The sequence below is a fragment of the Mus musculus genome, chromosome 8, assembly GCF_000001635.26.
Source record: "Mus musculus strain C57BL/6J chromosome 8, GRCm38.p6 C57BL/6J".
Classification (NCBI taxonomy): domain Eukaryota; kingdom Metazoa; phylum Chordata; class Mammalia; order Rodentia; family Muridae; genus Mus; species Mus musculus.
The window spans coordinates 106,220,258-106,246,540 of NC_000074.6; the positions used below are offsets into that span (position 1 = coordinate 106,220,258).

Consider the following 26,283-nt stretch of genomic DNA (forward strand, 5'->3'; position numbering starts at 1 on the left):
TCTCAGACTTAGCTGTGTGAAGATCCCGGAGGAACTTTAAAAAATAGTTATGTGGACTGGAAAGATGGCTCAGTGGGAAATCAGGCTTCAGGGTCATTCTGGGCCTCTGACAGATCTTTCCCACTCTGAGCTACCACAGACACTCTTAAAATAACATCAGTTTAATTTATTTCTTTAATAAAATATTAATCATCTTATTCTTATGAAAATGTAAATAGTATACACTATAACAGGAGATGTGGTAAATGAATAATATAAAAATTTTGGGTCCCATAAAATCCTGAGGTCAATAGTAGAGTGTATTCTACTTAGGCTTCTTCTAGCTGTCCACCCTGTCATCCCTACAGTGTGGCCCTAATCTCAAAGTATTGGGATGGTGTCATAGGTAGATCAGTGGTTAGAGAGGTAAGGCTCGTCCTGAAAACCTGATAACCCAGGTTTGATCCCTGGGTCTCACAATGAAAAAGGAGAATAGCATCCCAAGGTTGTCCTCTGACCTCCACATGCACTCTGTGGCACCTGCGCACTCGTTTATACACACACACACACACACCATCACACACCATCACACACCATCACACACCATCACACACCATCACACACCATCACACACCACACACACCATCACACACCATCACACACCATCACACACCACACACACCATCACACACCATCACACACCATCACACACCATCACACACCACACAGTAATAAACATAACATTTAGTTAGTTAGTTTTTTGAGACAAGTTCTCTACATAGTCTTGGTTGTCCTGGAACCCAGTGTATACACCAGTCTGACCTCAAGCTCACAGACCTCGACCTGCTTCTGGCCCCAACCTCAGTGTTGGGATTGAAGGTGTGTGCCACCACACCCCACTTTATCTTTGAAAGATGGGCATAGGCTGAAGAGATAGATAGCTCATGGTTAAGAGCTCGTACTGCTCCTGTAGAGAGCTAGCACACATGGCTGACAGCTCACAGCTCCAGCTCCGGGGGATAAAACATCTTTGGGTTATAGTGTCCTGGCACTCACATGTATGTAACACACACACACACACACACACACACCCATACACAAAATATAAAAGCATGTGCAGCTAAACCTGGTTTGAGATCTACTTAGCCTGGGATAGGAACGGTCGTCTATTGGTGACTGGATAGATGGCTCAGAAGTTAAGAGCATTTATTCCTTCAGAGGACTTGGGTTCAATTTTCAGGCCTCAGATGGTGGTTCACAGCTATCCCTAAGTTTTGGTTCAGGGGATCCAGTGCTCTCTTTGACCTCCACAGGCACCAAGCATGCATATTATGTGCGCGCACACACACACACACATATATATGTATGTATGTATATATATGTATGTGTGTGTATATATATATGCAAAAAACAGAAACAAAATGAGTAGGCTAGTTGTGGTGGCACACACATTCAATCCCAGCTAACACTTAGGAGCCACAGGCTGAATGATCTCTGTAAATTTGAAGCCAGCCTGGTCTACATATGGAGTTCCAGGATAGAAAAGACTAAATAAATCCTGTCCCAAAAAATGAACAAACTTAAATGAAATGAGTAAAGCTATTTTAAATAAATAAAAAAAAAGTGTTTAGGGGCTGGAGATACAGCTTAGCAGTTAAAAACTGTTGTGAGGTATCTATCAGAGAAGATTGCTCAGATATGGATTTAAGCTAGTATAAAGTCTGTATTAGACAGCCAGAGACTATACTCTGTAGATTTCAGTGTAGCCCCGAGGCTTTCTCAGGGTGCAGTCTGTACTTGTCTTGGATTTCATAAGAAAAAAATTTTAAAAAAAGGATAATACTACATTATTTTTAATAGACAGAAAATAGAATCAGCCTAGATGTATATAAGTAGATGCTAGATAAGGAAAAAGCGTCTACATACACACAGTGGAATTTTACACAGCCATAAAGAAATGAAATAATGATGTTTACACTGTTAGTCTTGATGTTAGTTAGTTTAGATGTTAGTACTTGGGAGAGAGAAGCAGGATGAGTCAGGAGTGAGGCCACCCTGGGCTATGTGACGTTGTACTTGAAGAATCCAAAGTAAGCAGATGACACCAACCAAAACCAAAGCATTGCCAAGGTGTCACGCAGATACAAAGAAGTTACGTTTTAGAATGATCCCCTTGATAGCTTCAAAGTAAATTTTGTTATCCTTGTTACAAAAGAAGGAGCTAGGACTCAGAATTGTTAAGGACTTAAGTCCTACAGTCAATAAGCAAAAGAAGCTTTGGGGAGGTAGCTCATTAGCATGATACCTGCTAGCATGCAAGGAGCTTGATCTTCAGCGAAAAAGGCAAATAAACAAATAGGAGCTAGGAGTGCAGGCAGGACTCTGGTTCTGTCCCTAAGCACACAAAAGGCTGTATACAGGTGGACTTGGTACTCACCAGCATAAAGTTAGCAGTGAGATTGCTTGAGGAGGGAAGGGGAAAGAGCTAAACTTGGAAACATGTGGCCAGTGAAGTCAAGTTCAGACAGGAAATGACCCCAGAAGGTAGAGTACTGTAGAAGTCAACAGAGCAGATCATGGAAACCTTGGAAAGGAGGTAGTGCTCACCAGGTATAGCTAGGAGAAGACTGTCAGTGGTGGTGTTTGTTTGTTTGTTTTTTTTTTTAGATTTATTTATTTATTATATGTAAGTATACTGTAGCTGTCTTCAGACACTCCAGAAGAGGGTGTCAGATCTTGTTACAGATGGTTGTGAGCCACCATGTGGTTGCTGGGATTTGAACTCCGGACCTTCAGAAGAGCAGTCGGGTGCTCTTACCCACTGAGCCATCTCACCAGCCCAGTGGTGGTGTTTGATACAGTGGGCCCCAGTGACATATGGTTGTAGTTCAGACACTGTTGTTGTGAAGAAACACCATGACTAAGGCAACTCTTACAAAAGGAAGCATTTAACTGTGGACCTGCTTACAGTATCATCATGTCACAGAGGATGGTGGCAGGTGGGTGTGGTGCTGGAGAAGTAGCTAAGAGCTACAGCCTAATTCGGCAGTCTGAGAGACTGGACCTGGAGTAGACTTTTAAAACCTCAAAGCCTACCTATCATGATCCACTTCCTCCAACAAGGCCACACCTAATCCTTTCAAATGATGTTACTCTCAGGTAATTAAGCATTCTAATATATGAACTTATGGTAGCCATTTTTAGTCAAATCACCACAGCTACCAAGTACTCAAGGAATGAGTTGTTTATTTTATTCCATTTTAACTAGCTATATGTTGCTAATATGTTAGATAGTATAAGTAGGTATAAAAGTTTGGCTGAGGGGCTAGAGAGATGGCTTAGTGGTTAAGAGCACTGGCTGCTCTTCCAGAGGTTCTGAGTTCAATTCCCAGCACCTACAGTGGTGGTTCATGACCAGTTAAGGCATCTGTTGCCTTCTGGCATGCAGGTATACATGCAGTAGAGAACTTATACATAAAATAAATAAATAAAAACCACACAAAACAAAACAAAAGCCCAAAAACAAAAATAAAAACCCAACAACAGCAACAACAAAAACAAAACAAAACCCCAAATCTTAAAGGAAAAAAAAAAAAGGTTTGGCTGGGTAAAGACTAACAGTTGTTGAGTTGGCAATAGGAAATCATTTATGAGCTTTGTTTGTTTGTTTGTTTTTGGAGATAGGGTTTCTCTATTTCCTTGGCTGTCTGTTATCCTTGGCTATTCTGGAACTCACTCTGTATACCAGGCTGGCTTCGAATTTAAGAGATCTGCCTGCCTCTACTTCCTGAGTGGTAGGATTAAAGGTGTGTACTACTACTGCCCACTTTATTAATGACCTTTAAAATAAAATAATTTTTTAAGATTTTGTTTTTGATTAATTGGGGGGAGGCATATGAGTATAGGTGCCCATGGAGGCCAGAAGGAGGCATTAAATCCTCGAATCTAGTGTGTAAGCATGGGTCTCTGGAAGAGCAGTGTGTACTTTTAAGCACTGAGGTATCTCATCAGCCCCTAATTTTTTTTAAGAGTTTGTTTTATTTATATATGCCTGTGTGCGCGAACATGTGTGTGTGTGTGTGTGTGTGTGTGTGTGTGTGTGTGTGTGTGTATGCATGCATGCATGCGTATGTGCATATACCCATGTCGGTGACCTCAGACAAAAGGGAGGGAAGGCATCAGGTCGAGTTATACATGCTTCTAAGCTGACTAATGTGGGTCCTGGGAACCGACTTCTGGTTTCCTGTAATGCAGTAAGTACTTGTGAGCCATCTTCGGTCTGTATGAATCTTACTGTGCTGTGTTGCTGGACCACCGTCCTTCGAAGGCTTAGAGCTCTGCTGGCTGTGGGAGAACAGCTGAAGAGCCTCTGGGGATGCAGACAGGACTTAGCTTCTCTTTTAAAAGCAGCAGGCTTTTCATAGACATTTCCGGCAAATCTCTCCTTGCATCTATAATTGGCCAAAATAATTGACAAAGGGATTTAGTTCCCCTCAAGCCAGATGGGTCATCACTTTAAAGCAGGTCAGTTCCCATACTGCACCAATGCCCCTGTTTTGAGGGAGGGAATAGTAGGTGTGGGGAAGTCCTCTTCATTGTTCGTGTCTGTTCATAGTTAGGGTGAGAGGATGGTATGTTTGGGTTTGCCTGTTTGTGTGCGTGTATGTGGAGGCCAGAGGCTGACATTGGTGTCTTCCTCAGCCCGTCTCCACCTTATATGCTGATGTAGGGCTGCTTGGACTCAGAACTAGCCAATCCAGCTCGTTTAAACTGAGTGTCTTGTTCCTTTGGGCCAGGCTCCTGTGGTCTGGGATTGCAGAGGGACTGTTCCACCCATGCCGGGTTTACATGGATGGTGGATTCTGATACCCACTCCTCACACTGCACCGCTGCCATAGCTCCATCTCCGGTTTTGACAAGCAATTTAGGGGCTAAGGGGTTCCTTGTTCACAGTTCCAGGTTATGGTTTATCACTGGGGAGAGGTCAGGGTGTCAGGAATTTGAGCAGCTAGTTGATTTGTATTCCCAGCCAAGAGCAGAAAGTAACGAGTGATACATGCAGCAGGCTTGTGCTCAGCTGGCTTTCTCTTCCATTCAGTCCTGGACCTAGTCCATGGTCAGGATTCAGGGTGGATCTGTTCACCCAATTAAGAAAAATCCCTCACAGGCCTGTTCACAGGCCAGTCTAATGCAGACATGCCCTTCTCAAGCAACGCTGTATTGTGCCAAGTGACAATCAAAATTAGTACCACGCCCACCTTTAATCCCAGCACTCGGGAGGCAGAGGCAGGAGGATTTCTGAGTTCGAGGCCAGCCTGGTCTACAGAGTGAGTTCCAGGACAGCCAGGGCTATACAGAGAAACCCTGTCTCAAAAAACCAACCAACCAACCAAACAAACAAACAAAAACACCAAAACCAAAAAAAAAAAAAAAAAAAAAAAACCCCAAAATAGTGCCACACACTTGAGGTGCACTGTCTTTCCAACCCCATGAGGTCTTGAGCAGGGCTGAGGAGAGGCTGTGGTGACTGAGGTTTAGGGAAGGGCAGCAGCAGGAGGAGGAAGATGCTGAGCTTGTGACCATTTTAGAGGCTCAGACGAAGTGATTGAGAACAGGGTTAGAGGCCAGAGACCACGTGTGGAAAAAACTACATTTTAGAAATGATTGTTTCCCCCCAGCTGAGTACATACAGTCTTCACACACACACATATAAATATAAATATATACATACACACAGATACACACACAACTTTTTTCAGTAGTAGAAAAACCAAAATCGGGGCTGGAGCGATGGCTCAGCAGTTAGGAGCACTGACTGCTCTTCCAAGAGGTCCTGAGTTCAATTCCCAGCAACCACATGGTGGCTCACAACCATCTGTAATGGGATCTGATACACTCTTCTGGTGTGTCAGACATAGGATGCTCATATATACATTAAATAAATAAATATTTAAAAAAGAAAGAAAGAAAAAACAAAATAATTTTCATGGTAGAAAATACAGAAAACAATTTAGAAAGAAAAAGAAAATATCCTGTTATTTGTTTCTACTTTGTATTTCTGGGAGTTTCTGTGTTTTTATGGTTAGAGCTGTGAGATCCAGACGAGGCAGGTTCAAAAGTCAGGATTTAGGGGCTAGAGAAGGGCTCAGGGGCTCATGACTTCTGGAGGAAAAGCTTGGTGCTTCCCTGTGGGTTGTGTTTGTATGTTTGCTTTACACACTAGGGTCTTATGTAGCCCAGCCTGGCCTCAAACTTACTATGTAGCTAGGCTGGCCTTGAACTCCTACTCCTCCTACCTACACTTCCCAAGTGCTGAGATTACAGGCATGGTTCACCATTCCCAGCCTCCAGTAGGATTCGATTTGGCAGATGAGGAAGGAAAGTTCAGACTTGCTGGAGAGGATCATGTGGGTTACAAAACGGTGCGGCTGGGAGAGTAAAGGGGTTTACGTTGTAGAGGGTCCCACGTGCCATAGGGAATACAGGCCGTGCTTTGGGACTGGCTCAATTCTGAACATAACACACTAACACAAAGCATGCATCCCTAGGTTTGTCGGAGGGCTCTGTTCTTACTGTCTTTACCATGGCAGCGACACCTACTGCCCTTACTAGGTAGTGCAAGATCCCTTCCTTTCCACGTAGCTGGCATGAAATGGGATTTGAACTTTTATCTTTTTGTTCAGGTGGAAAGTATTGAGTCAGTTTCACTCTGTAGCTCAGGCTTGTCTCTAACTCATCATAATTTTCCTGCCTTACCCTCTTGAATTCTGGGATAGCAGACACAGTAGCTGGTTGGACTTCATCCTTTTGTGGTCATTTTCATGACCCATTTGGAGAATAAAACACTTTTAGCATCAAATTATGAGACCAGAGTCAGATACTATCTTGCTAGCTTGTTGTAAGGTTTTGGTTTTAAGTAGCACGTTGCTCATTTTCCCTCCCTGTCTTCTCCTGCTCCTTTTTCCGATGTATAGGTTTTTAAGCCTATGGCTGAGGCTGCTGTGAAGATTGTGGAGAGGAATGGCTTCAGTGATAAGATTAAAGTCATTAACAAGCACTCCACTGAGGTGACAGTCGGACCAGGTGAGCGCCCGCCGGAGCTCCTGTGTGGGAAGCTCTGTGTGAACAGCAGAAGTCAGCCACACACAAGAAAGCTGCTTTTGCTTTAAGCATGTTGGAATTCTTGGGTAGCCCAACTTTTGTGAAACTTGAGGTAGCAAGAAAAGTCTTTGTAGTCAGGAGTTTGAAACTTAGAAAATTCCACATGTTCCTTGAAAGCTGTCGAGCATAGCCAAGCTGTGTGGGGAAGTCCCGGGACAGGCTGTGGTCTTCATGGCCATTGCCAGCTCTCAAGATGCAGTGTTTTAGGATTGAAGGATCTATTTAAAGTCAGTATTTTATTTTAAGTTCACTTTGTCAAGACCATCAGGATCTAATACAGTACAGGCTAGCCTTGAGTTTGCTCTGTAGTTGAGGTTGGCCTTGGTCCTCCTGAGAACTGTAGGCATGTGTATTATCACACCTGATTTTGTTTTGTTTTGTTTTTCTCATTAAAAAAACAATTACTCTGGGAGTAGGGATGTAGCCAGTGGAACAGTGGCTTGGTTGCATAAGGCCCCGGCTGTGATTATGGTAAGACCCTAAAATACAAGTAATTGAAGCTAGGGATGGGTAAGCTCAACCATTTTGGAAGCTGAGGCAGGAGGAAGATCCTGGGTTTCAAGTCAGCTTGGACTATGTAGAAGATCTTTTTAAAAACCAACCCAAATGTAGAGCTGGAGAGAGGGTTCAGGGTTCAAGAGCACTGTTTGCTCCTTTAGAGGACTTAGGCTCAATTCTTAGCACCACATGGTAGCTCACAACCATCCATAACTCTGGTACCAGGGTATTGCATGCCTTCTGACATTAGTGGGCACAAAGCATACACACGTTGTGCAGACATACATGCAGGCAAAACACACAAAAATGAAATCAGTAAGTTCAACTAATTAAAAAGTTTCTGTGGTGTGTGTGTGTGTGTGTGTGTGTGTGTGTGTGTGTGGTATGTGTTCAGTTTAGGCTTCCTCAAATAAATTCCTGACTATGAAAATTCTTTTGAAGGTCTTGAGTGCTGGGATTACATGTGCTGCCACGCTGGACCCATTATCTCAGTGTAAATTAATATGACAAGGATACTTCAACGAATATATTTACTTAAGAATATAGTATAGAGCCTGGTATTGTGATATTTGAATAGATATGGCCCCCGTAGATTCATGTGTTTGAATGATTGTTTTTTGAGACAAGGTCTCACTATGTAGCCTTGACTGGTCTGGAACTCATAATTGTAGATGATGGCTGGTCTCAAACTCACAGAGACCCACACAGTTCTGAATGGTCAGTGCTGGGGTTAAAGGTTGCACACTATGCCTGGCTGAACAAAGTCACAGTCAAGCCACCACTGAGAAGCAAGCCCCTCACGTGAGTCTATTGTATGTGCTGTTCTCTTCTGAAACGTCACTCTGTCTGTCTCTCTCAACACTCCTTAAATCTATAGTAAAGCTTAGTAAATTCTCACCTTTTTTTCTCCTTTCCCCAGTGTCTGAGTATGGTGTGTATAGTATGGTGTGTATAAGCGAGGTGTGTGTGTGTGTATACGCGCAGGTGCACTCGTGTGTATATTCAGAGACCAGAGAGGAACTTCAGATGTCTTCTTGCATTGGTCTCCAACTTTTTTATAAAATAAAATAAATAAATAAATTGAGATATGACCTACTTAAGTAGCTCTGCTGACTGGAGTTCGCTCTCTAACCAAGGCCATCTTTGAACTCACAGATACACTGCTTCTGCTTCCAGAGTACTGGGACTACAGGGGAGTGAGGACCACCATGCCTGGCCGCCCGCCACCCTATCTTTTGAAATGCTCTCTCACTGGACCTTGCTTGCTCTTTCAGCTGGACTGGTTGTCTAATGAGCACCTGTGATTCCTGTCTCTGTCTTCCTGATGCTGGAAGGACATGCTAGCTTTACACGGCCATAGGGATTTGAACTCAGGTCTTCTTGCTTTCACAGCAAGGGCTTTTACTCACTGTCTAGCTTGCTTTCCTTTTGCTGTGATAAACACCATGAACAAAGCAAATGGGAAGGAAGGGGTTTTACTTGCCTTATTTGCCGGAGCCTGCTGGTCAGTCAATTAGAAACCACGACTGGGGAGTGAGGATGATTGTAGGACAGGCAGAAGGAAGATGCAAGAGACAGGCAGGCTGCTGGGAGGACCATGCCGGGAAGCAAGTGTGTGCTCTCAGTGTCTTTTAAAGGCGAGCCACACAAACCATAGTCAATTCCAGGAATATAAACAGTGACTATAAATTCTTGCCAAGTTTATGGTACTCAGTATCTATGTTTGACTAAGGCTAGGACAGTCTCTCTAGAAAATGTGTGTAAGCAGAGGAACTTGTCAGGTAATAACACCCATCTTAAATGTCTTAATTAACAACAAAGGCAGATGTCAGCAGACTCATTCATAATTAATCACAAGTAAGAGGTCAGTCAAGCCTGACCTGGTGGAGGCAGAGGCAGAGGCAGGTGGATTTCTGAGTTCAAGGCCATCCTGGTCTACAGAGTGAGTTCCAGGACAGCCAGGGCTACACAGAGAAGCCCTGTCTCGAAAAACAAAAAAAAAAAAAGAAGTCAGTCAAAGTTAACTCTCCACACTTATGTCCATTCCACCATTGACGGAAGCCTAGGCAGGAACTCGAAGCGGAAACGGTGGCGGTGGCGGGAAGCTGATGGCTGGTTTGTTTCCAGGCTCACATTCAGCTACCTTTCTCATACAGTCCAGGCCCACAGAGGGCTGGGCCCTTTCATATTAATCAACACTGGAGACAATGCATGCAGGTGAGTCTGATGGAAGCAACTCCTCACTGAGGGCCTTTCTCTCCAGGGGACTTTAGGTTCATGACACCCACTGAGCCATCTGCCCCAGACTGCTGCCATTTCTTAGAAGGAACAGCTTACTATTCTTTTTTTTTTTTTGGTTTTTTTTTTTTTTGAGACAGGGTTTCTCTGTGTAGCCCTGGCTGTCCTGGAACTCACTTTGTAGACCAGGCTGGCCTCGAACTCAGAAATCCACCTGCCTCTGTCTCCCAAGTGCTGGGGTTAAAGGCGTGCACCACCACCACCCGGCTCAGCTTACTATTCTTAGGGCATCTAAAGTTTTCTCCCTCTCTCTCTTTCTTTCAAATACATTAAAAAAAAATACATGTGTGCACTTACATGTATTTCTGTGCACCATGTGAGTACATTGTCTGAAGAAGTCAGAAAAGGGCGCCTTATCCCCTGGAACTGGAGTTAGAGACAGTTGTTAACCATGTGTGGGTGCTTGGAATTGAACCTCGTTCCCCTAGAAAAGCAGCCAGTGTTTTTATCCATTGACCCATCTCTCCAGTCAGTCCCTAGGGCCAATTTTCTTTTTTCTCTTCTCTCCTTCCCTCCCCTCCCCTCCTTTTTCTTTTTTCTCTTTGGAGACAGCATCTCTCTATGTAGCTCTGGCTGTCCTGGAAGTTGCTATGTAGACCAGGCTGGCCTCGAACAACCAGATAGCTGTTTGCCTCTGCCTTCCAAGTGCTGGGATTAAAGAATTGCACCTCCATGCCCAGCTGGCCCAGTTTTCTTAATGAAGGTGTTAGAACCTTATCTTCAGGTCAGAAATTGTTATAGTTTTGGCAGAAAGTATAACCTGATACATATATACCAAAAAAAAAAAAAAAAAAGATCTCAGAATACCTTTGGAAAAGGTACATATAATGGCATCTAGAAAGAGAAGTCATATATCCAGAGTGGAACTTGTTACTTTACTGCTCACACACAGGTACTTAGAATCTAATCACCCAAGCCATCGTCTTTGATGATTCATTTTACTTCCTGAGTGTGTTTCCCACTGACCACGCCTCTCCTCATCTCCACTATGCCTCCAATATCTCACACAGGCTATTAGAATAGTACACCATTGTTCATACTGACTGGTCATGCTACCTTTTCTCAGAATTCTTTGAGGTCCCCATCCGTGACATCTAACGTTTAAACACCATCTGCTGTCTCCTCTCATCTCTTGCCATTTTACTCACCTGGTGCACACCTACACTGAACTTCTTAGACTCCTAGCTAATCTCTCACAGCCTCATGGTTTTTGCTCACCTTCTCCATTGCTTACCTAATTCCGTTTACTTCCTGTCTAGGTTAAGGCAGTAGCAGAAGCAAGCCACTGTAGCAGAACTTTTGACTACTTTATTGTGTTCTTTTTCCTACCTTCCTTCTCCCCTCCACTCCCTTAAAATCTCCCAACACTAGGTAGAAGAGAAAGAAGGTTAGAGGGGAAAGGGGTCATCGGTCTCCTTAGACTACTGACTGGGGCATCAGGTTCCTTGGGACAAGTTTGGTCTTCGAAGTCAGGATATCCGATTTCTTGTAGTCTCTTTGCCCGCAACAACAGCTGGAGCAGTAGCAGCAGCCCTGTCAGGCATTTTTATACCTCCCAAGAGTCCCCAGAATTCCAAATCAGAGTCAGCTGCTGCAGACAATCACAATCGGAAGCAGCCCCATATCCCAACCTGGGGTTAAGGCAAAAACATATTCACGTAACATTTCTGTGTTTTTAAAGAAACTAAACTTCTCACTGCATGTCACAGCTGCTGAAGTCTCTTCTGTTCCTGGAGGCGCCTTCAGCACCACTTCCTGTGATCTCACTGCTTTTTGTGAAGGCCATCTTTTTAAAATTTTTTAAAATAAGATTTATTTTATGAGTATGGGGTATCTGTCTTCATACACATCAGAAGAAGGCATGAGATCTCATTACAGATGGTTGTGAGCCACCATGTGGTTGCTGGGAATTGAACTCAGGACCTCTGGAAGAGCAGTCAGTGCTCTTAATAACTGCTGAGCCATCTCTCTAGCACTATGTAAAGATTATCTTTAAATGACTGCACAACACTGTCCTTTGCACACCTATTTTCTTTTAAGATTGCTAGTACTCAGATTGGCCTGGCACCTAACAGTTTTCTCCAGCCGTTTTGTTTGTTTGTTTGTTTGTTTTAATTATTTTTTAGGTTATAAGTACATCATTTCCCCCTCTTCTTCATCATTTTCCTATATACTTCTTTGTTCTTTTTCAAATTCATTTCCCCCATTTTATCTATTTATTTTACACACACACTTTTCCTAAATATATAAATATAGCCTGCTCAGTCTATATGACATTACTTGTATGTATGTTTTCAGGACTGACTGGTATGTCTTCCCTTCTGAAGATTGTCACCCCTACCCACCAACCCATCCCAAGCTTTCCTCAGTTGCTTGTGTGTGGTTCTTTGTGAAAGCTTGAGGCCGGAGAACTTTCCCCATCTGTGTTAGCATGTCTACTTCTTGGTCTTTGTTTCTCAGCATTATTTGTTGCTAAGCAGTGTGCTGTTGTATATGTACACCAAAATTAGTCATATTTCTTATTGCCGATACTTTTTATCATCTTTTATACATGTTAGCTTTCTGTTGCTGTGATGAGACATCATGACCAAGGCAGCTTCAGAAGGAAAGGGTGTTTGGGACTTACAGATCCTGAAGGATAATAGCCCCTCACCATCAGCATGAGTTCACTTGGCAGTAGTCAGGCTTGTTGGCTGGAGCAGCAAGCTCGAGAGCTTACATTTTGAACAGGAAGCAAGAGGCAGACAGCAAAACCGAGAGTGGCTCCTGGCTTTGAACCTCAAAGGTCACTCCCAGTAGCATAATTCTTCCAGCAAGGCCATACCTCCTACAGCTACCCAAACAGCACCACCAAGTGGGGACCAAGTATTCAGACATCTAAGCGTATAGGAGACATTCTCACTCAACCTGCAAACCAACCAACCTACCTTCCTTCCTCTTTCCTTCCTTTCTTTTGCAAGGCCTTACTTTGTAACCCAGGTTGGCACCAAATTGGAGTTTCTTCTGCATCCTGTTGGAATCACACAACTTGTCCATTGTGCCCCTTCAGCGGTTAGAGTGTAGTGGCCCTCATAGATAGGCTCATATGTTTGAAGGCTTAGTCAGCGGGGAGTGACACTGTTTAGAAGGATTAAGAGGTGTGGCTTTGTTGGAGGAAGTGTGGGGGTTCCAAGCTTAGGCACCCTCTGCTTGCTGATCATGATGTAGCTCTTAGCTCCAGGTCCAACACCACACCCGTGGTCATGCTCCCTGCCACCATGACGATAGTGGACTAAACCTCTGAAAATGTCAGCACACCCCAATGACAGCTTTAACAGTTCTTCTCTCTCTTTCACCCTCCCTCTTCTTCTTCCTCTCAAAGAGTTTTTCTATGTAGCCCTGGTTGGCCTGGAACTCAGAGAGATCCACCTACCTCTGCCTCTGGAGTGCTGGGATTAAAGGTGTGCACCACTACACCTGGCTTCAAGTCCCCCATCTTAAGAGGTGGCTTGCTGAGGTTTTTGTTTTGTTTTTTGTTTTACCGAGAGTCTTGCTATGTAGCCCAGGCTGTCCTCAAACATACAGGCCTCCTGCTTCTGCCTCCGAGGTGATGGGACTATAGGTGTGTACTGCTGCAACCTGCACAAGAGGGTCCTCATTGGCAAGTTAGAAGTCTTCCTCTGTTTTCCTCTTTAGCTGCCACAGTGGTGCTACTTCTGCGTTCTGGGTTTTTTAAGTTTGTTTTCTTTTTTCCAGTACCCAGTTATGTCTCCTAATTTTGGTTCTTCTTTCTCACTTTCGTTGCTTTTTGTTTTCTGAGAAAGGGTCTGCTCTGCAGCCCTGGCTGGCCTCACTATGTGTGGCTACTGAATGTTAGGATTAGGCATCGGCCTTTGGTACTTTATTACTTACCTTCTAATTCCAAATGTGATCCCCCCAGGAGCCTGTTCTGAGGCTTTAAAATTAGCATCTAAGTTTGGAACCTGTACCTCAGAGATGGGTTACCCTGAGTCTGTGTGGTAACAGTTGTTCAACTATCCATTGCATTCCTGTGATGAATTAGGACACACCTGGTGCAGCTGCCATTTTTCCAGGCTCCTTTACATCGCCCCTCATACATTTACACTCATTTGATAAATGCCAGGCTCTAAGAAGTTCCATCCTTTCCCCCATTCTTAGAAATACCAGAGAGTTGAAAGAAGTGCAAGCAGGCTCTTGGTGATAAAGCCAGAAAGAGCAGTGCAGAGAGGACTCATTCCTGACTCTGTTGTTACCGTGTCAATGGTTTTTAACCACTGGAAAGTGAGTTACAGATATATTTCCAGATACTTCAGCATGAGTATCTGCTCTCAATGGCCTGAACTTTTTTATTTTTCTTTAAGATTTATTTTAAAGTGTGTGTGTGTGTGTGAGCGCGCATGATTCCTGAACATGTGAGTGCAGTTGTGGGCAGAGCCCCGAAGAGGGCATCAGATCTGGAGCTGGATAGAATGGGTTCTGAGCTGCTAGATGCGTGTGCTAGGGATGGAACTTGGGTCTTCTGCAAGAGCAGCACATGCTCTCACCCCTGAGTCATTTCTCCAGCTCCGACTTTCGATGTGTCTCTTTGATGTATTTGTCATAAATATCTTTCCTAGTCTGTTGCGAGTTTCTGACTCTGTTCTCTCGTTTTCAGATGGTGACTTGCCGTGTCGTGCTAACATTCTGATCACGGAGCTGTTTGACACAGAGCTGATTGGGGAGGGAGCGCTGCCCTCTTATGAGCATGCACACAAGCATCTTGTCCAGGTAGTGGCTCAGAGCCCTCCCTGGGAGGGTTGGGATTGCAGCCATCATACACAGCCCTTCAGAATCTCCATACGCCCCGGGCCTCCCTTGAGTTCCTGGCAGGCGTCCACTCAGGCGGCAGTGCTGAGCTGGGGAAACTTCTGCTTATAACTCCCAGCTGTGAAGACTCCCCTTCCCGGCTGGGTTTCCAGGGCCTGGAGATGCATGCAGAATGATATAGGACTATTAGGCAGGGAGTTAGAACCACAGCCAAGGAGGTGAGGGGGACTCTGCAGGTGTCCAATTGACTTTGTCACCCTAGATCAGACTTCGGGGAGTCTAATGCCAGGTGCTTCATTGTCAGCCCCCCCCACCCCCAACAATCATCCCCGTTCTAGGTTTCCTGGTAATTGTTCCAATTCTAGGTGTACAATAAAGCATAAGATGTGACTGCATAGAAACTCATGTGCGGATGAGGGTGGGGTCCAGGGCTAAAAGGCCTAGAATCTAGTGTCGTCCCTGACTGATAGTGTAGAAGTCAGCAGTCTGAAATGCATGTGACATCTCCCCTACGGATGCGTCCGGTTAAAGATAAAGGCCTAGGGAGGGAGAGTCTGGGATAAACTTTGTGGGGGATCTAGGTGAAGTCTGCCTCCACAGAGACAGAAGGTCATCAAGTCATTGTCAGTGTCCACTTCCAGACCTCTTGGTGGGAAAACAGGTATTTTATTTCCTCCATTAAGCAGAGGCCCCAGTGTGTGTGTGTGTGTGTGTGTGTATTTTCTCTAGACAGGGTTTCTCTGTATAGCCCTGGCTGTCCTGGAACTCACTTTGTAGACCAGGCTGGCCTCGAACTCAGAAATCCGCCTGCCTCTGCCTCCCGAGTGCTGGGATTAAAGGCGTGCGCCACCGCCGCCCGGCCCCAGTGTGTTTAATATTCCTGGTTCCCTAGTGTTTGGGGGCAGGAAGACTTTCATGTCCCCCAAGTAGAATGCGCATGTGTGCTGGACAAACCCAGCAGGCCCGAGTGGGCAGCTGGCTGCTCATTGTGTTCACATCCAGGAAGGCTTCTGTCTAATGTTCTGGGGTTCTTCTCCCCTTCCCTGCCCTTTCAACTCCTCAACACTAGATGAGAGAGGAAAAAGGGTAAAGAGATCCCTGAGTAAAGGCAGGGTGGGAAAGCAGGTGCGGTTAGACTGCTTTCTGCTGATAGGGCCCTCGAGTTCCCTGGGGCAAGTTTGATCTTTATCATCAAGATACCTAATTTCTTCTTTTTGTTGTTTCTTTTTTTGTGTATGGCTGCTTAAGAAACTGATCAACAACCCACCCACCCTGCCTTTTGAGGCCCCATAGCATTTATATACCTTATGAAAAGTTCCCAAAATTCAAATTACCACACAATCACAGAAACTCTCCGCAGCTGGTAAAATCTCGCCTCTACTAGATCATAGTACCCACACCTGGGATTGAAAGGAAAGCACAGTCCTATTTTCGTTTTTGTTTTTGTTTTTTTTAAGAAACCAAAATTCTCACAACATTTAACAGTTCTAGGTAACTAGGAACTCACCTTAAGTCCTTTTAGTACTCAGAGCTGAGGCACAAAGACTGTAAGTAGGTGGTTAGTCTAGACTACATAACACGACAAGATGTTGTCTTTAAAAATAATGATCATTTTAGGCATGGTGTGCTTGCTTTTCTTTCAAGAAGTAGGGCAGAAAGCAGTTTACTCTCCTGGCAGGGAAGGTGTTAGAGTTACTAAGTCAGGCAACTGTGGAAACTTTGGACACGCGTGAGGCGCTGGTGAGGAGGCACCTGACTTACTGCTGTGTTGTTGGTGTTGTGCTGTAAACCTAGGAAGACTGCGAGGCAGTGCCACACAGGGCAACTGTCTATGCCCAGCTGGTGGAGTCCCGAAGGATGTGGTCCTGGAACAAGCTGTTTCCCGTCCGTGTCCGGACGAGTCTAGGCGAGCAGGTCATCGTCCCCCCCTCAGAATTGGAGAGGTGTCCTGGTGCGCCTTCAGTCTGTGACATTCAGCTGAACCAGGTGTCGCCTGCTGACTTCACTGTCCTCAGTGATGTGCTGCCAATGTTCAGGTACTGCAGACCCTCCCTGGGTGGCTGTTCTTTGAGACATTTGATCGGATGTCTTCTTTTATGGAACAGAAACCTAGCTGAGTCCTTTCCACATCAGTACCATTGTTGGGCAGGTCTCTGTGGAAGCTTAACAGAGGAGTGTGTGTGAGTTAAATTATGCTTAAGTTCCCAAATATTCTTCCACAGCGTGGACTTCAGCAAGCAAGTCAGCAGCTCGGCAGCGTGCCATAGCAGGCAGTTTGTACCTTTGGCGTCTGGCCAAGCACAGGTGGTTCTGTCCTGGTGGGACATTGAAATGGACCCTGAGGGCAAGATCAAGTGCACCATGGCACCCTTTTGGGCACAGACAGATCCGCAGGAGCTTCAGGTAAGAGGCAGGAGCTGAGCACATTCCATGTAAGTCAGGGAACTTTTGTTTCTTTTTACCCCTAGATCACTGTATCAGTCAAAGGCAAAGAAGAAATTGTCTTTTGGGAAGACAGACATGCACACATGCAAGGACTAGGGACCGGGAATGTACTCAGTGATCGAGCACTTTCATAGCATGCGCGATTCCCTGCGCTACATAGTGAGCACAGCTGACTATGTAGCAGTGATGAAAAACGGTGGCCTGCTCTCCAAGATGAGTCTGAACATACTGAGATATTTGCATCTCTCAATTACTACAAAGAAAAATGATAAGAAATAAAATCAGCACAGCCTGCCAGTGTGTCGTAAGGTCGACCTCTCCTCTCTGGATGGCTGACACCAGTGGCCGCAGTGAGCAACAAAGTCTTAGTGAATTAGTTCCTTCATTCTCCTTGTCCTGGCATAGTTGCACACCTCCTCACCTTCTGCTGTGGTCCAGGGGGCTCAGTCAACTGGGAGTGGAGAACTACAACCTCACTGCCTCTGATTCAGAATCCACCTTCTCCAGCTCAGGGTAAATGAGCCGAGGAATATGAACTAGAAAATGGAAATACTAGTCAACATGTAAATTTTCACCTTTAAACTGCTATGCAATAAAACAACATAAATGAACTCAAATGAAATACTATATTTTACCTATTAGTAAATAAAAATCAGAAAGTTTGGTGACACAGTCCAACTTGGATGGAAGTGACAGATGTTAGGGCCCTGGGTACTTTTGCTTATGTACAGAGTGATGCACTTGCAAGATAATCATCGTATCCTTAATTTTGTAGGAAAAGGATATCAGAAAGGCCACCTTTAAGGACCTGTGTCTCTCACGCTGTGTCTGTCAGTAGACAGGCAGCTCTCAGGGCACAGGTGCAGAGTTCACAGCCTCCTGGTATAGGGTGTGTAGGAGGGGGAGGGAGGTGTTAGGGAACCCTGGGTCACTCAGGGTTCAATTCATACAGTATAGGGAGAAATAACAAACCGGAGCGAACCTAAGCTCTTTGTCCTCTGTTAGCCTTTATATTTGAATAGACATCTTAGATACCTGCCTTTTTGATAAATCCAGGAACAAGTGGATGAGCTATGTCTCAGGCAAGTGCAACAAGCCTTGTCGTCATTTGCATCTCTGCCACTGGAGTCTGACAAGACCTAGTTTCCTTAGTTTCTAGAAATAACAATGAGCAGGTGGTCACCCCATTAGAGTTGAGCCAGATGTCTTTTTTAAATTTTACTTTCTTGTGTGAGACAAGATCTTGCTATATAACAAGCTGGCCTGATCTCACAAGGTAGCCCAGGCTGGCCCAAGTTCATGGTCCACCTTCCCAGCTTCCTCAGGGCTGGGGTCACAGGTTTGTGCTACACATCTAACTCAGGCACAGACTTTTAGGATAGTTTATTCTTTCTAATTTTTTCAAACGCTAACACCTTATTTAATCTAAAAACCAAGACATATATTATAGGTTATAAGAATATACCGGTCAGGTGTGGTGGTGATAGAATCATTGCCTAACATTTGATGCTCTGGGTTTTGTTTTGTTGATTGTTTTTTGTTTTTTTCCAGAAAGTTTCTCTGTAGCCCTGGCTGTCCTGGAACTCACTATGTAGACCAGGCTGTTCTTAAACTCACAGAGATCCACCTACCTCCGTCTCCTGAATACTGGGATTAAAGGCGTGCGCCACCACCATCTGGCTGCTCTGGGTTTTTAAATGTCCAGTCAGAATCTCTGTAAATCATGTTTCATAATGTAGAATATTTTACTTCTCTTAAAGACTCCATTTAATTCAAAGGAATAAACTATAAAAACTGAGTTGTTTTAAACTTTTGGGTATGTGTGAAACAGTGTGGTATATGTATGAGCTATGTACTTGTTAGTACTGTTAGTGTGTGCATATGTCCCTGTGGGTGGGCCTCTGCATGGATGTGTGGAGGCTAGAGGGCAGTCACCTTCTGTCTTCTTTTTGTTTTTTGTTTTTGTTGTTTTTTGGTTTTGGTTTTTGGTTTTTTCGAGACAGGGTTTCTCTGTGTAGCCCTGGCTGTCCTGGAACTCACTCTGTAGACCTGGCTGACCTCCCACTCAGAAATCCACCTGCCTCTGCCTCTGCCTCTGCCTCTGCCTCTGCCTCCCAAGTGCTGGGATTAAAGGTGTGCACCACCACTGCCCAGCCCATCTTCATTTTTTAAACATGATCTCTTACTGAACCTGAAACTCATAGATTATTTGACTCTGCTGGCTGCCTGCCCACTCAGTGATGCCTCTGCCCTCTCCCACATCCCAGGTTGTAGACACCCGCCTGCTTAGCTTACATCGGTGCTGGGGATTCAAACTCAGGCCCTCACGCCTTTGCAGCAATCTCTTTACCAATTAAGCCATCTTCCCCAGCCCCTATTTTCCTAATTGTTGTTTGGATCAATTGTAGAATAGCAGAGTAAGTGAGAAGGACACTGATCTTCAGCTTAATTAATAATTGTTACTATTCTCCACATTTGCTGTGTCTCTGCTTCCTTTCCTCACTGCACTCTGTTTCTGCTCAGTCATTTGATAGTAAATTACAAATATCTGACAACTTGACTCTTTGATACTTACAAGAACTAAACTTTCCTCATAAGCAAAATACTATCATAACACCTAAGAAAATTAACAGTATACTATTCCACAACATCTAATATGGTTCAAAATAGAAATTTCTAGCCGGGTGTGGTGGCACACACCTTTAATCCCAGCACTCGGGAGGCAGAGGCAGAGGCAGGTGGATTTCTGAGTTGGAGGCCAGCCTGGTCTACAGAGTGAGTTCCAGGACAGCCAGAGCTACACAGAGAAACCCTGTCTCGGAAAACCAAAAAAAGAAAAAGAAAGGAAAGAGATTTCCTTAATTGTCCTTAAGTGTTAGCTTTTGTTTTCCTAGTCTAGGATCCAGTTAGATACTATGTATTATATTTGACCTTCCTGTGTTTTAAAGCCTTCCATATCTCCCAAGAGGGCTTAAAACAAGGTTTCCCCTTGGCAACTAGGTCAGCTTTGGTTGTGAGCCAGAGAATTTTTCCTTCCAATGAAATATGACTCCCAGTCCAGCAGGTGAAGGTAAGAGCGTTGGCTCTTGTGCTAGCTAGTGTATGTCAACTTGACACAGGCTAGCGTTAGTAAAATGCCTCCATAAGATCCAGCTGCAGGGAAATTTCTTAATGAGTGATTGATGTAGGGCCTAGCCATTGTATAACCCCTGGGCTGGCAGTCCTGGGCTCTGTAAGAAAGCAGACCTGAGCAAGCCATGATGAGCAAGCCAGTAAGCAGCACTCTTCCATGACTTCCGCCTCAGCTCCTGCCTTCAGGTTACTGCCCTGCTTGAGCGCCTCTTGATTTCCTTCAATGATTATCAGAGTGTGGAAGCATCCATCAAATAAACCCTTTCCTTCCCAACCTGCTCTTGACCATGGTGTTTCATTACAGCAGTAGTGACCGTAGCTAAGACAGTGCTGCTCTGTGAGGAGAGCAGAAACTGCACTTGTCCCTTCTAAAGTTACCTCAGAAGACCACTGCCCTCAGTGATGTATTCTAAAGTCAGGAAGTTTCCAGAAAGCTTTTGGGACACTGGCTTCTCTGATTAGATTTTTTTTTCTTACTCTTTAGGGCCGTAGTAGGCACTTAGAGTCTGTGCCATGTCTCTGTGCAGCTGATAGTTGGCTCTGGGCTGCTGGGTTGGAAGCATTGCTGTCACAGCTTGGTGAAAGCTGGCTCTCTGCTCCTCATTTCAGTGGCGGGACCACTGGATGCAGTGTGTGTACTTCCTGCCGCAGGAGGAGCCTGTTGTGCAGGGCTCACCCCGGTGCCTGGTAGCCCACCATGATGACTACTGTGTGTGGTACAGCCTTCAGAGAACCAGGTATGCCTGCTTGTTGTTGGGGTGGAGGACTAGCTCTCAGAGACTGCATTGATGTAAACTGTCTATGGACAGACCTTGCAGAGATTTGAATGGGCAGATTTATAGCAGAACAAAATGAAATAAGTAAGGGCCGGTAAGATGGTCCTGTGGGTGAAGGGGCTTGTAGCCAAATCTGAATCCCCAGAATCCATAGTGCCGGAGGAGAAGCTGTTCCAAAAGTTGTCCTCTGACTTCTACAGTTGTGTTACGGTACTCCCCAGCCCCACACACAAAATAAAAAATATTTACAAAGCAAAAGTCTGTGGCAGGGTATATCAGTGTGTTTGTGTTTGTGTAGAAACTGCTATAGATTGATAAGATCTATTCAAAACAAATCTAGAAAAATAAAGACTCACAGGGCTCTGTAACCTGTACTGTGCTGGTGTCCAGACTCACCTAGGGTCTCGGAGAGACCTGTGCATGTATCTCCCAGGGTCTAGGCTGAGTTCTGGTGTTATTCCCTGTGCTGTGTCCTCGTGATCTCTGGTTTCCAGTTTGGAATTTTTTTTTTTAAGATTTATTTATTTATTTTATGTGTATGAGTATATTGTAGCTGTCTTCAGATGCATTGGAAGAGGGCATCAGATCCCATTATAGATGGTTGTGAGTCACCACGTTGTTGGGAATGATGGTTGCTGGGAATTGAACTTAGGACCTCTGGAAGAGCAGTCAGTGCTCTTAACTGCTGAGCCATCTCTCCAGCCCCTCCAGTGTGGAGTATTTATCACTTATGTTTGGCTTTTCATCTCCCTGCTCAGCCCTGATGAGAACGACAGCGCCTACCAAGTGCGACCTGTGTGTGACTGTCAGGCTCACTTGCTCTGGAACCGGCCTCGGTTTGGAGAAATCAATGATCAGGACAGAACTGATCACTATGCCCAGGCCCTGAGGACTGTAAGTGTCTCTCTGTGTGTGGGGGTCTCACTGCTCTGCTTATGGTGTGTTGACATTTTGTTTTGTCTCCTTGTTGCTGGACTATCTCCACCTGGCTCCATCTGGAGCAGACACTAAGAGCCTGAGAGCTTGTCCTGAATTCTCCTTGTTCTCTGCTCTGTGAGGTCTGCCGGGTGTTCTGTCTTCCCGTAGTGCTCCCCTGAGAGCCTTTCCCGTCCAAACCTGCTCTGCTGGAAGCCTTTTCCTCTGGGATCACAGCCCCACCTTCAGCTATGCCTCTTCTGTTTTTATCTGTTGCACCTTTCTGAAATCCCCTAATATGTAATCTGACCGTGGAGCTCTCTGACCGAGGCTTCAGCCCGGGTGGAGTTGAGGAGGAGTCTCCGGGACCCCTTGGAGTTGTATACAGAAATATATCTGCACATGCATGCATTTTGTGGGGAGAGAAGACTCCAAGCATAAATCCTTCTCCAGTGGATCTGTGACCCATAAAGGCACCCCTACTTTTAGGGAGCCCCTTGAAGGAAGGGTAAATGGGCCAGATGGGGAAGAAATTTGTCACCATGGACTAGAAGGCACCTTCCTGCTAGTGTAGCAGGTCTTAGCTGGGCCTTCTGACTGGGTTGTGGAGGGTGTTTCCTAGAGCAGGCCCCCGTGGGAAAGTGAGGAGTAAGGGCTACAGCGGGTTATCGTGTGTGCTGAGGAGGCAGGTGGGATGGGGTGGGGGTGGGGGTGTCAAAAAATTGAGCTTGGCTATGAGGAAGAGGAGATGAGAGCTGATGTATTCAGAAATCTGTTGGGCCTGGAGAGAGGCTCAAAGGTGGTTGTGGGCACTTGCCTCTCTTCCCAAGGACCCGGATCTGACTCCTTGTACTCACAACCTGCAGCGGCTACAAACCCACATGAAGGCAAAACACCCATACACATAAAATAAAGCTCAAAAAAAAAAAAAAGCCTGTGGGTGGAACTGGGGAGGGAAGCACGTCCGTTAGCTTGTCAGGCGGCTCTGAGGCCTGAGGAGCCTGTGCTCATCTGCCCCTTCCTGCAGGTGCTGCTGCCAGGTAGCGTCTGCCTTTGTGTGAGTGATGGCAGTCTCCTCTCCATGCTGGCCCATCACCTCGGAGCGGAGCAGGTACCACTGGGCCGGGCCTTCCTGTTGGCTTTCTGAGGGCCCTTCTTCTCTTTTCAGTCTTCTACTTATTTTTCTTTTCCGGTTTGTTGTTGTTCACTTTTTTAAAGGTTGGCTCTTGAGTTAGGGCATGGTGTGGTCCAGGCATGATCCCATCTGGGACCAAAGCAGATGCAGCTTTTGTGGGTATGGGGGGCTTGGCTTGGTTGCTGAGGATGTTTATTGTTTCCATATATGGTCAGGAACAAATAATGGCTACGTAGCTGCAGCATAGGATTCTGCGTTAGCCACCTTCTAGAGTGAATATCCAGTGTAGCTGTGTCCCAGGGAGGGAGCAAGGCCAGGCCGTTGTTTCAGTATGCTCTTGACAAGGCTTTCCTCTTGAGTGTCTACCCTCTGTAACTCCATGTCCTGTGTTCTCTTCAGGTGTTTACAGTTGAGAGTTCAGTAGCTTCCTATAGACTGATGAAAAGGGTAAGTGACAATTGTTACAAGATTCATGCGGGGCCTGTTGGACCTGTCCTCCCAAGTCTGGGATGGGTGACTTTGCATGGCAACCAGGAGCTGGAAGACAGCCAGTCCTGCTTCATGGCTGTAACTCAGAGCAGGCCTTTTGGCTTTGGGGCAGACGTAGGATTTTTGTTTGCTTGCTTTTGAGGTAGGGTCTCACTAACTTGGGTCTTAACTGCTTTGGCTGGGTTGTAACTCACTGTGTAAAGCAGGCTGGCCTAAGCTCACAGAGGTGTGCCTGTCTCTGCCTCCCAAGTGCTGAGATTAAAGTTGTGCACCACCATGCCAGGCTTCTGGCATCCAGTCAGAAGCAAACGTTTATGCTCTGCCTTTAGTTCTTGTAGTTGAAGAAGTTTAGTCTTTTCTCAGTTCACATAAGACTAAGAAGCTAACATCTCTGTGTAAATAGAATTGAGTGATTTGTTCCTGGGAGTGACCTACTCTACCAAAACTGCAAGACCAATATAGGTCCTGCCTGATGAGATGCCATTTGCTCATGACCTTTTTCCTGGTCTGTAGGAGATCCCCAAAGAGATGTTTCCTCAGCTGATAAAGTGGTATCTCAGAGCCATTTGGTCAGAACTCAGCAGACATGGTAACTTTGAGAGGTGTTAGTTTCTAGCTTTTTATGATGCTGCAGATTGAACCAGGCCGTTGGCACACTGGGCAAGCACTCCACCATAGAGCTGCATATACCTTCTGCCCAGCAGTTGTTTTCCCCTGGTCCAAAACAATGTATGAGTGTAAACAGTTACATTCTGTCTTTCAAAGATCTTCAAGGTTAACCACTTGGAAGATAAAATCAGTGTCATCAATAAACGGCCTGAGTTGCTGACAGCTGCAGACCTGGAGGGCAAGAAGGTAAGGAATGGGACTTCATGTTGGACTGGGGCTGCTTGAGTGGGGTCAGAGTAGCACAAAGGTGGCCTAAGTCCCACCCTGCTGCCTTGGCTAAATGCTGTGTGATGTCTCTCATGTAGCTTGGCCAGGCAAGACCTCACCTTCAACACTATGAGAGTGGGTGAGAGTTTGTATAAAGCCCAGTGAGCATAGACCTGGGCTCCTGTGCCTCTCACAGAGAGCAGAATGGTCTGTGGGGGTTAGGGAACACAGAGGTCTGCCTCTCCCTTTCCCCTTCACAGAAAGTCCTTCAGGGGTTCTTCCTGCTCAGCCTTTTCACCCCGCCCCCACCCCAGAACTGCTCGTCAGGAAGGAACCCTGGGCTTACTAAACTCCAGCTCCCTGCAGGCTCTTGTGTGTTTTGAGACAGGGTTGTTCTTTAAACTAGGCTGACCTCATCCCACTGAGATCTTCCTACTTCTGCCTCCCGAGTTCTGGGATTAAAGGCCTGTGTCACCATGGCTAGTTGTGTGTAACTTCTTTTTTTTTTTTTTTTTTTCCATTTTTTATTAGGTATTTAGCTCATTTACATTTCCAATGCTATACCAAAAGTCCCCCATACCCACCCACCCCCACTCCCCTACCCACCCACTCCCCCTTTTTGGCCCTGGCGTTCCCCTGTACTGGGGCATATAAAGTTTGCGTGTCCAATGGGCCTCTCTTTCCAGTGATGGGTGTGTAACTTCTTAAGAAGCCACTGAGGGCTGGGGAGATGAGAGCACTGGCTGCTGCTCTTCCAGAGGACCTGGGTTCCATCCCTAGCACCCACATGGTGGCTCACAGCTGTCTGTAACTCCAGTTGCATTTCTGACATTTACACAGACATACACGCAGACAAAACACCAATGCACATAAAGAAAAGAACATTATAAAGAAAAGAAGCAACGACTGCTGCACTGTTGTCCAGCAAGTGTGCGAGGATTCCTTGTGTGTCCTCTCCTTTTGAGTGGGAACACACTCGCTGTCGTTGTGCTTTGACTTTGTTTCTTCTTGATAGCCAGTAATCGTGAGCATCTTTTCATGTTCTTGTCAGCTGTGTGTAAGTCTCAGTTGATGATGTGTGTAAGCCTCTTGCCTATTTCCCCTCATGCTTTTTATAAAATGACAGCTGGGATTTATCCATACAGCATACAAGTCACTCATTTAAAGTGTATGGCCAAGTGAGGTAACTGTGAAGTATGCGGCTATCACCAGGTCAGCTTGAGGGCATTTTTATGACCCTCAAAGATACTCTTTTTCTATTGGTGGCCACACTCATGTGTTCCCACACTCTAGGCCGCCACTAGTTTACTCTCTGTCTCTGGGGGTTTGCCTATTCTAGATGAATAATATATTTGAAATCATATACTACATGGCCCTTTGTAACTGACTTCTTACATTTAACATATTCAAGGCTCCATATACATTGTAGTTTCAGGGTGAACCCTGGTCTGACTTGTGCTGTGTCCATTGCCCGTCCTCTGCTTCCCGTTCACTGAGGCCATGGAGAGTCTCAGACCCTGCCTGGGCTTTCCCGACCCACACAGCCTGAGTGCTGTAACGTTCCCTTGGAGTGTCGCCAGTCACCTTTCTACTTGCAGTGTTCTGCCTGTATACCTCATGGTCCTTAGAAGGATCTTTTAAAGTACATGCTCTATCTTTTGAATCCCTGGCTAAAGCTTTTAGGAAGGCCTCTTGCCTTCAGGGCAAGTTGGGCCTCCTTAGCTATTTGGATCCTGGCTGGTCTGGACTCCTCTTGCTGGCCTGCCCACATCC

The 26,283-nt window shown here is 45.5% G+C and overlaps 1 protein-coding gene across 2 annotated transcripts in view; it reads left to right on the forward strand.

Moving 5' to 3' along the window:
- The window catches only part of Prmt7 (protein arginine N-methyltransferase 7), a 40,641-nt gene that overhangs the window by 9,204 nt on the left and 5,154 nt on the right, over positions 1–26,283 (forward strand). Inside the window, exons 5-13 of one of the 2 annotated variants that reach the window (NM_145404.1) lie at positions 6,954–7,062; positions 14,591–14,703; positions 16,537–16,778; positions 16,965–17,145; positions 20,929–21,056; positions 21,854–21,989; positions 23,038–23,121; positions 23,545–23,592; positions 24,400–24,489. In NM_145404.1, the coding sequence (NP_663379.1) occupies positions 6,954–7,062; positions 14,591–14,703; positions 16,537–16,778; positions 16,965–17,145; positions 20,929–21,056; positions 21,854–21,989; positions 23,038–23,121; positions 23,545–23,592; positions 24,400–24,489 (1,131 nt within the window). Of the gene's footprint in view, positions 1–6,953; positions 7,063–14,590; positions 14,704–16,536; positions 16,779–16,964; positions 17,146–17,192; positions 17,701–20,928; positions 21,057–21,853; positions 21,990–23,037; positions 23,122–23,544; positions 23,593–24,399; positions 24,490–26,283 lie in introns of those variants that run through there. The other variant, XM_006530828.4, reaches the window with a different exon arrangement.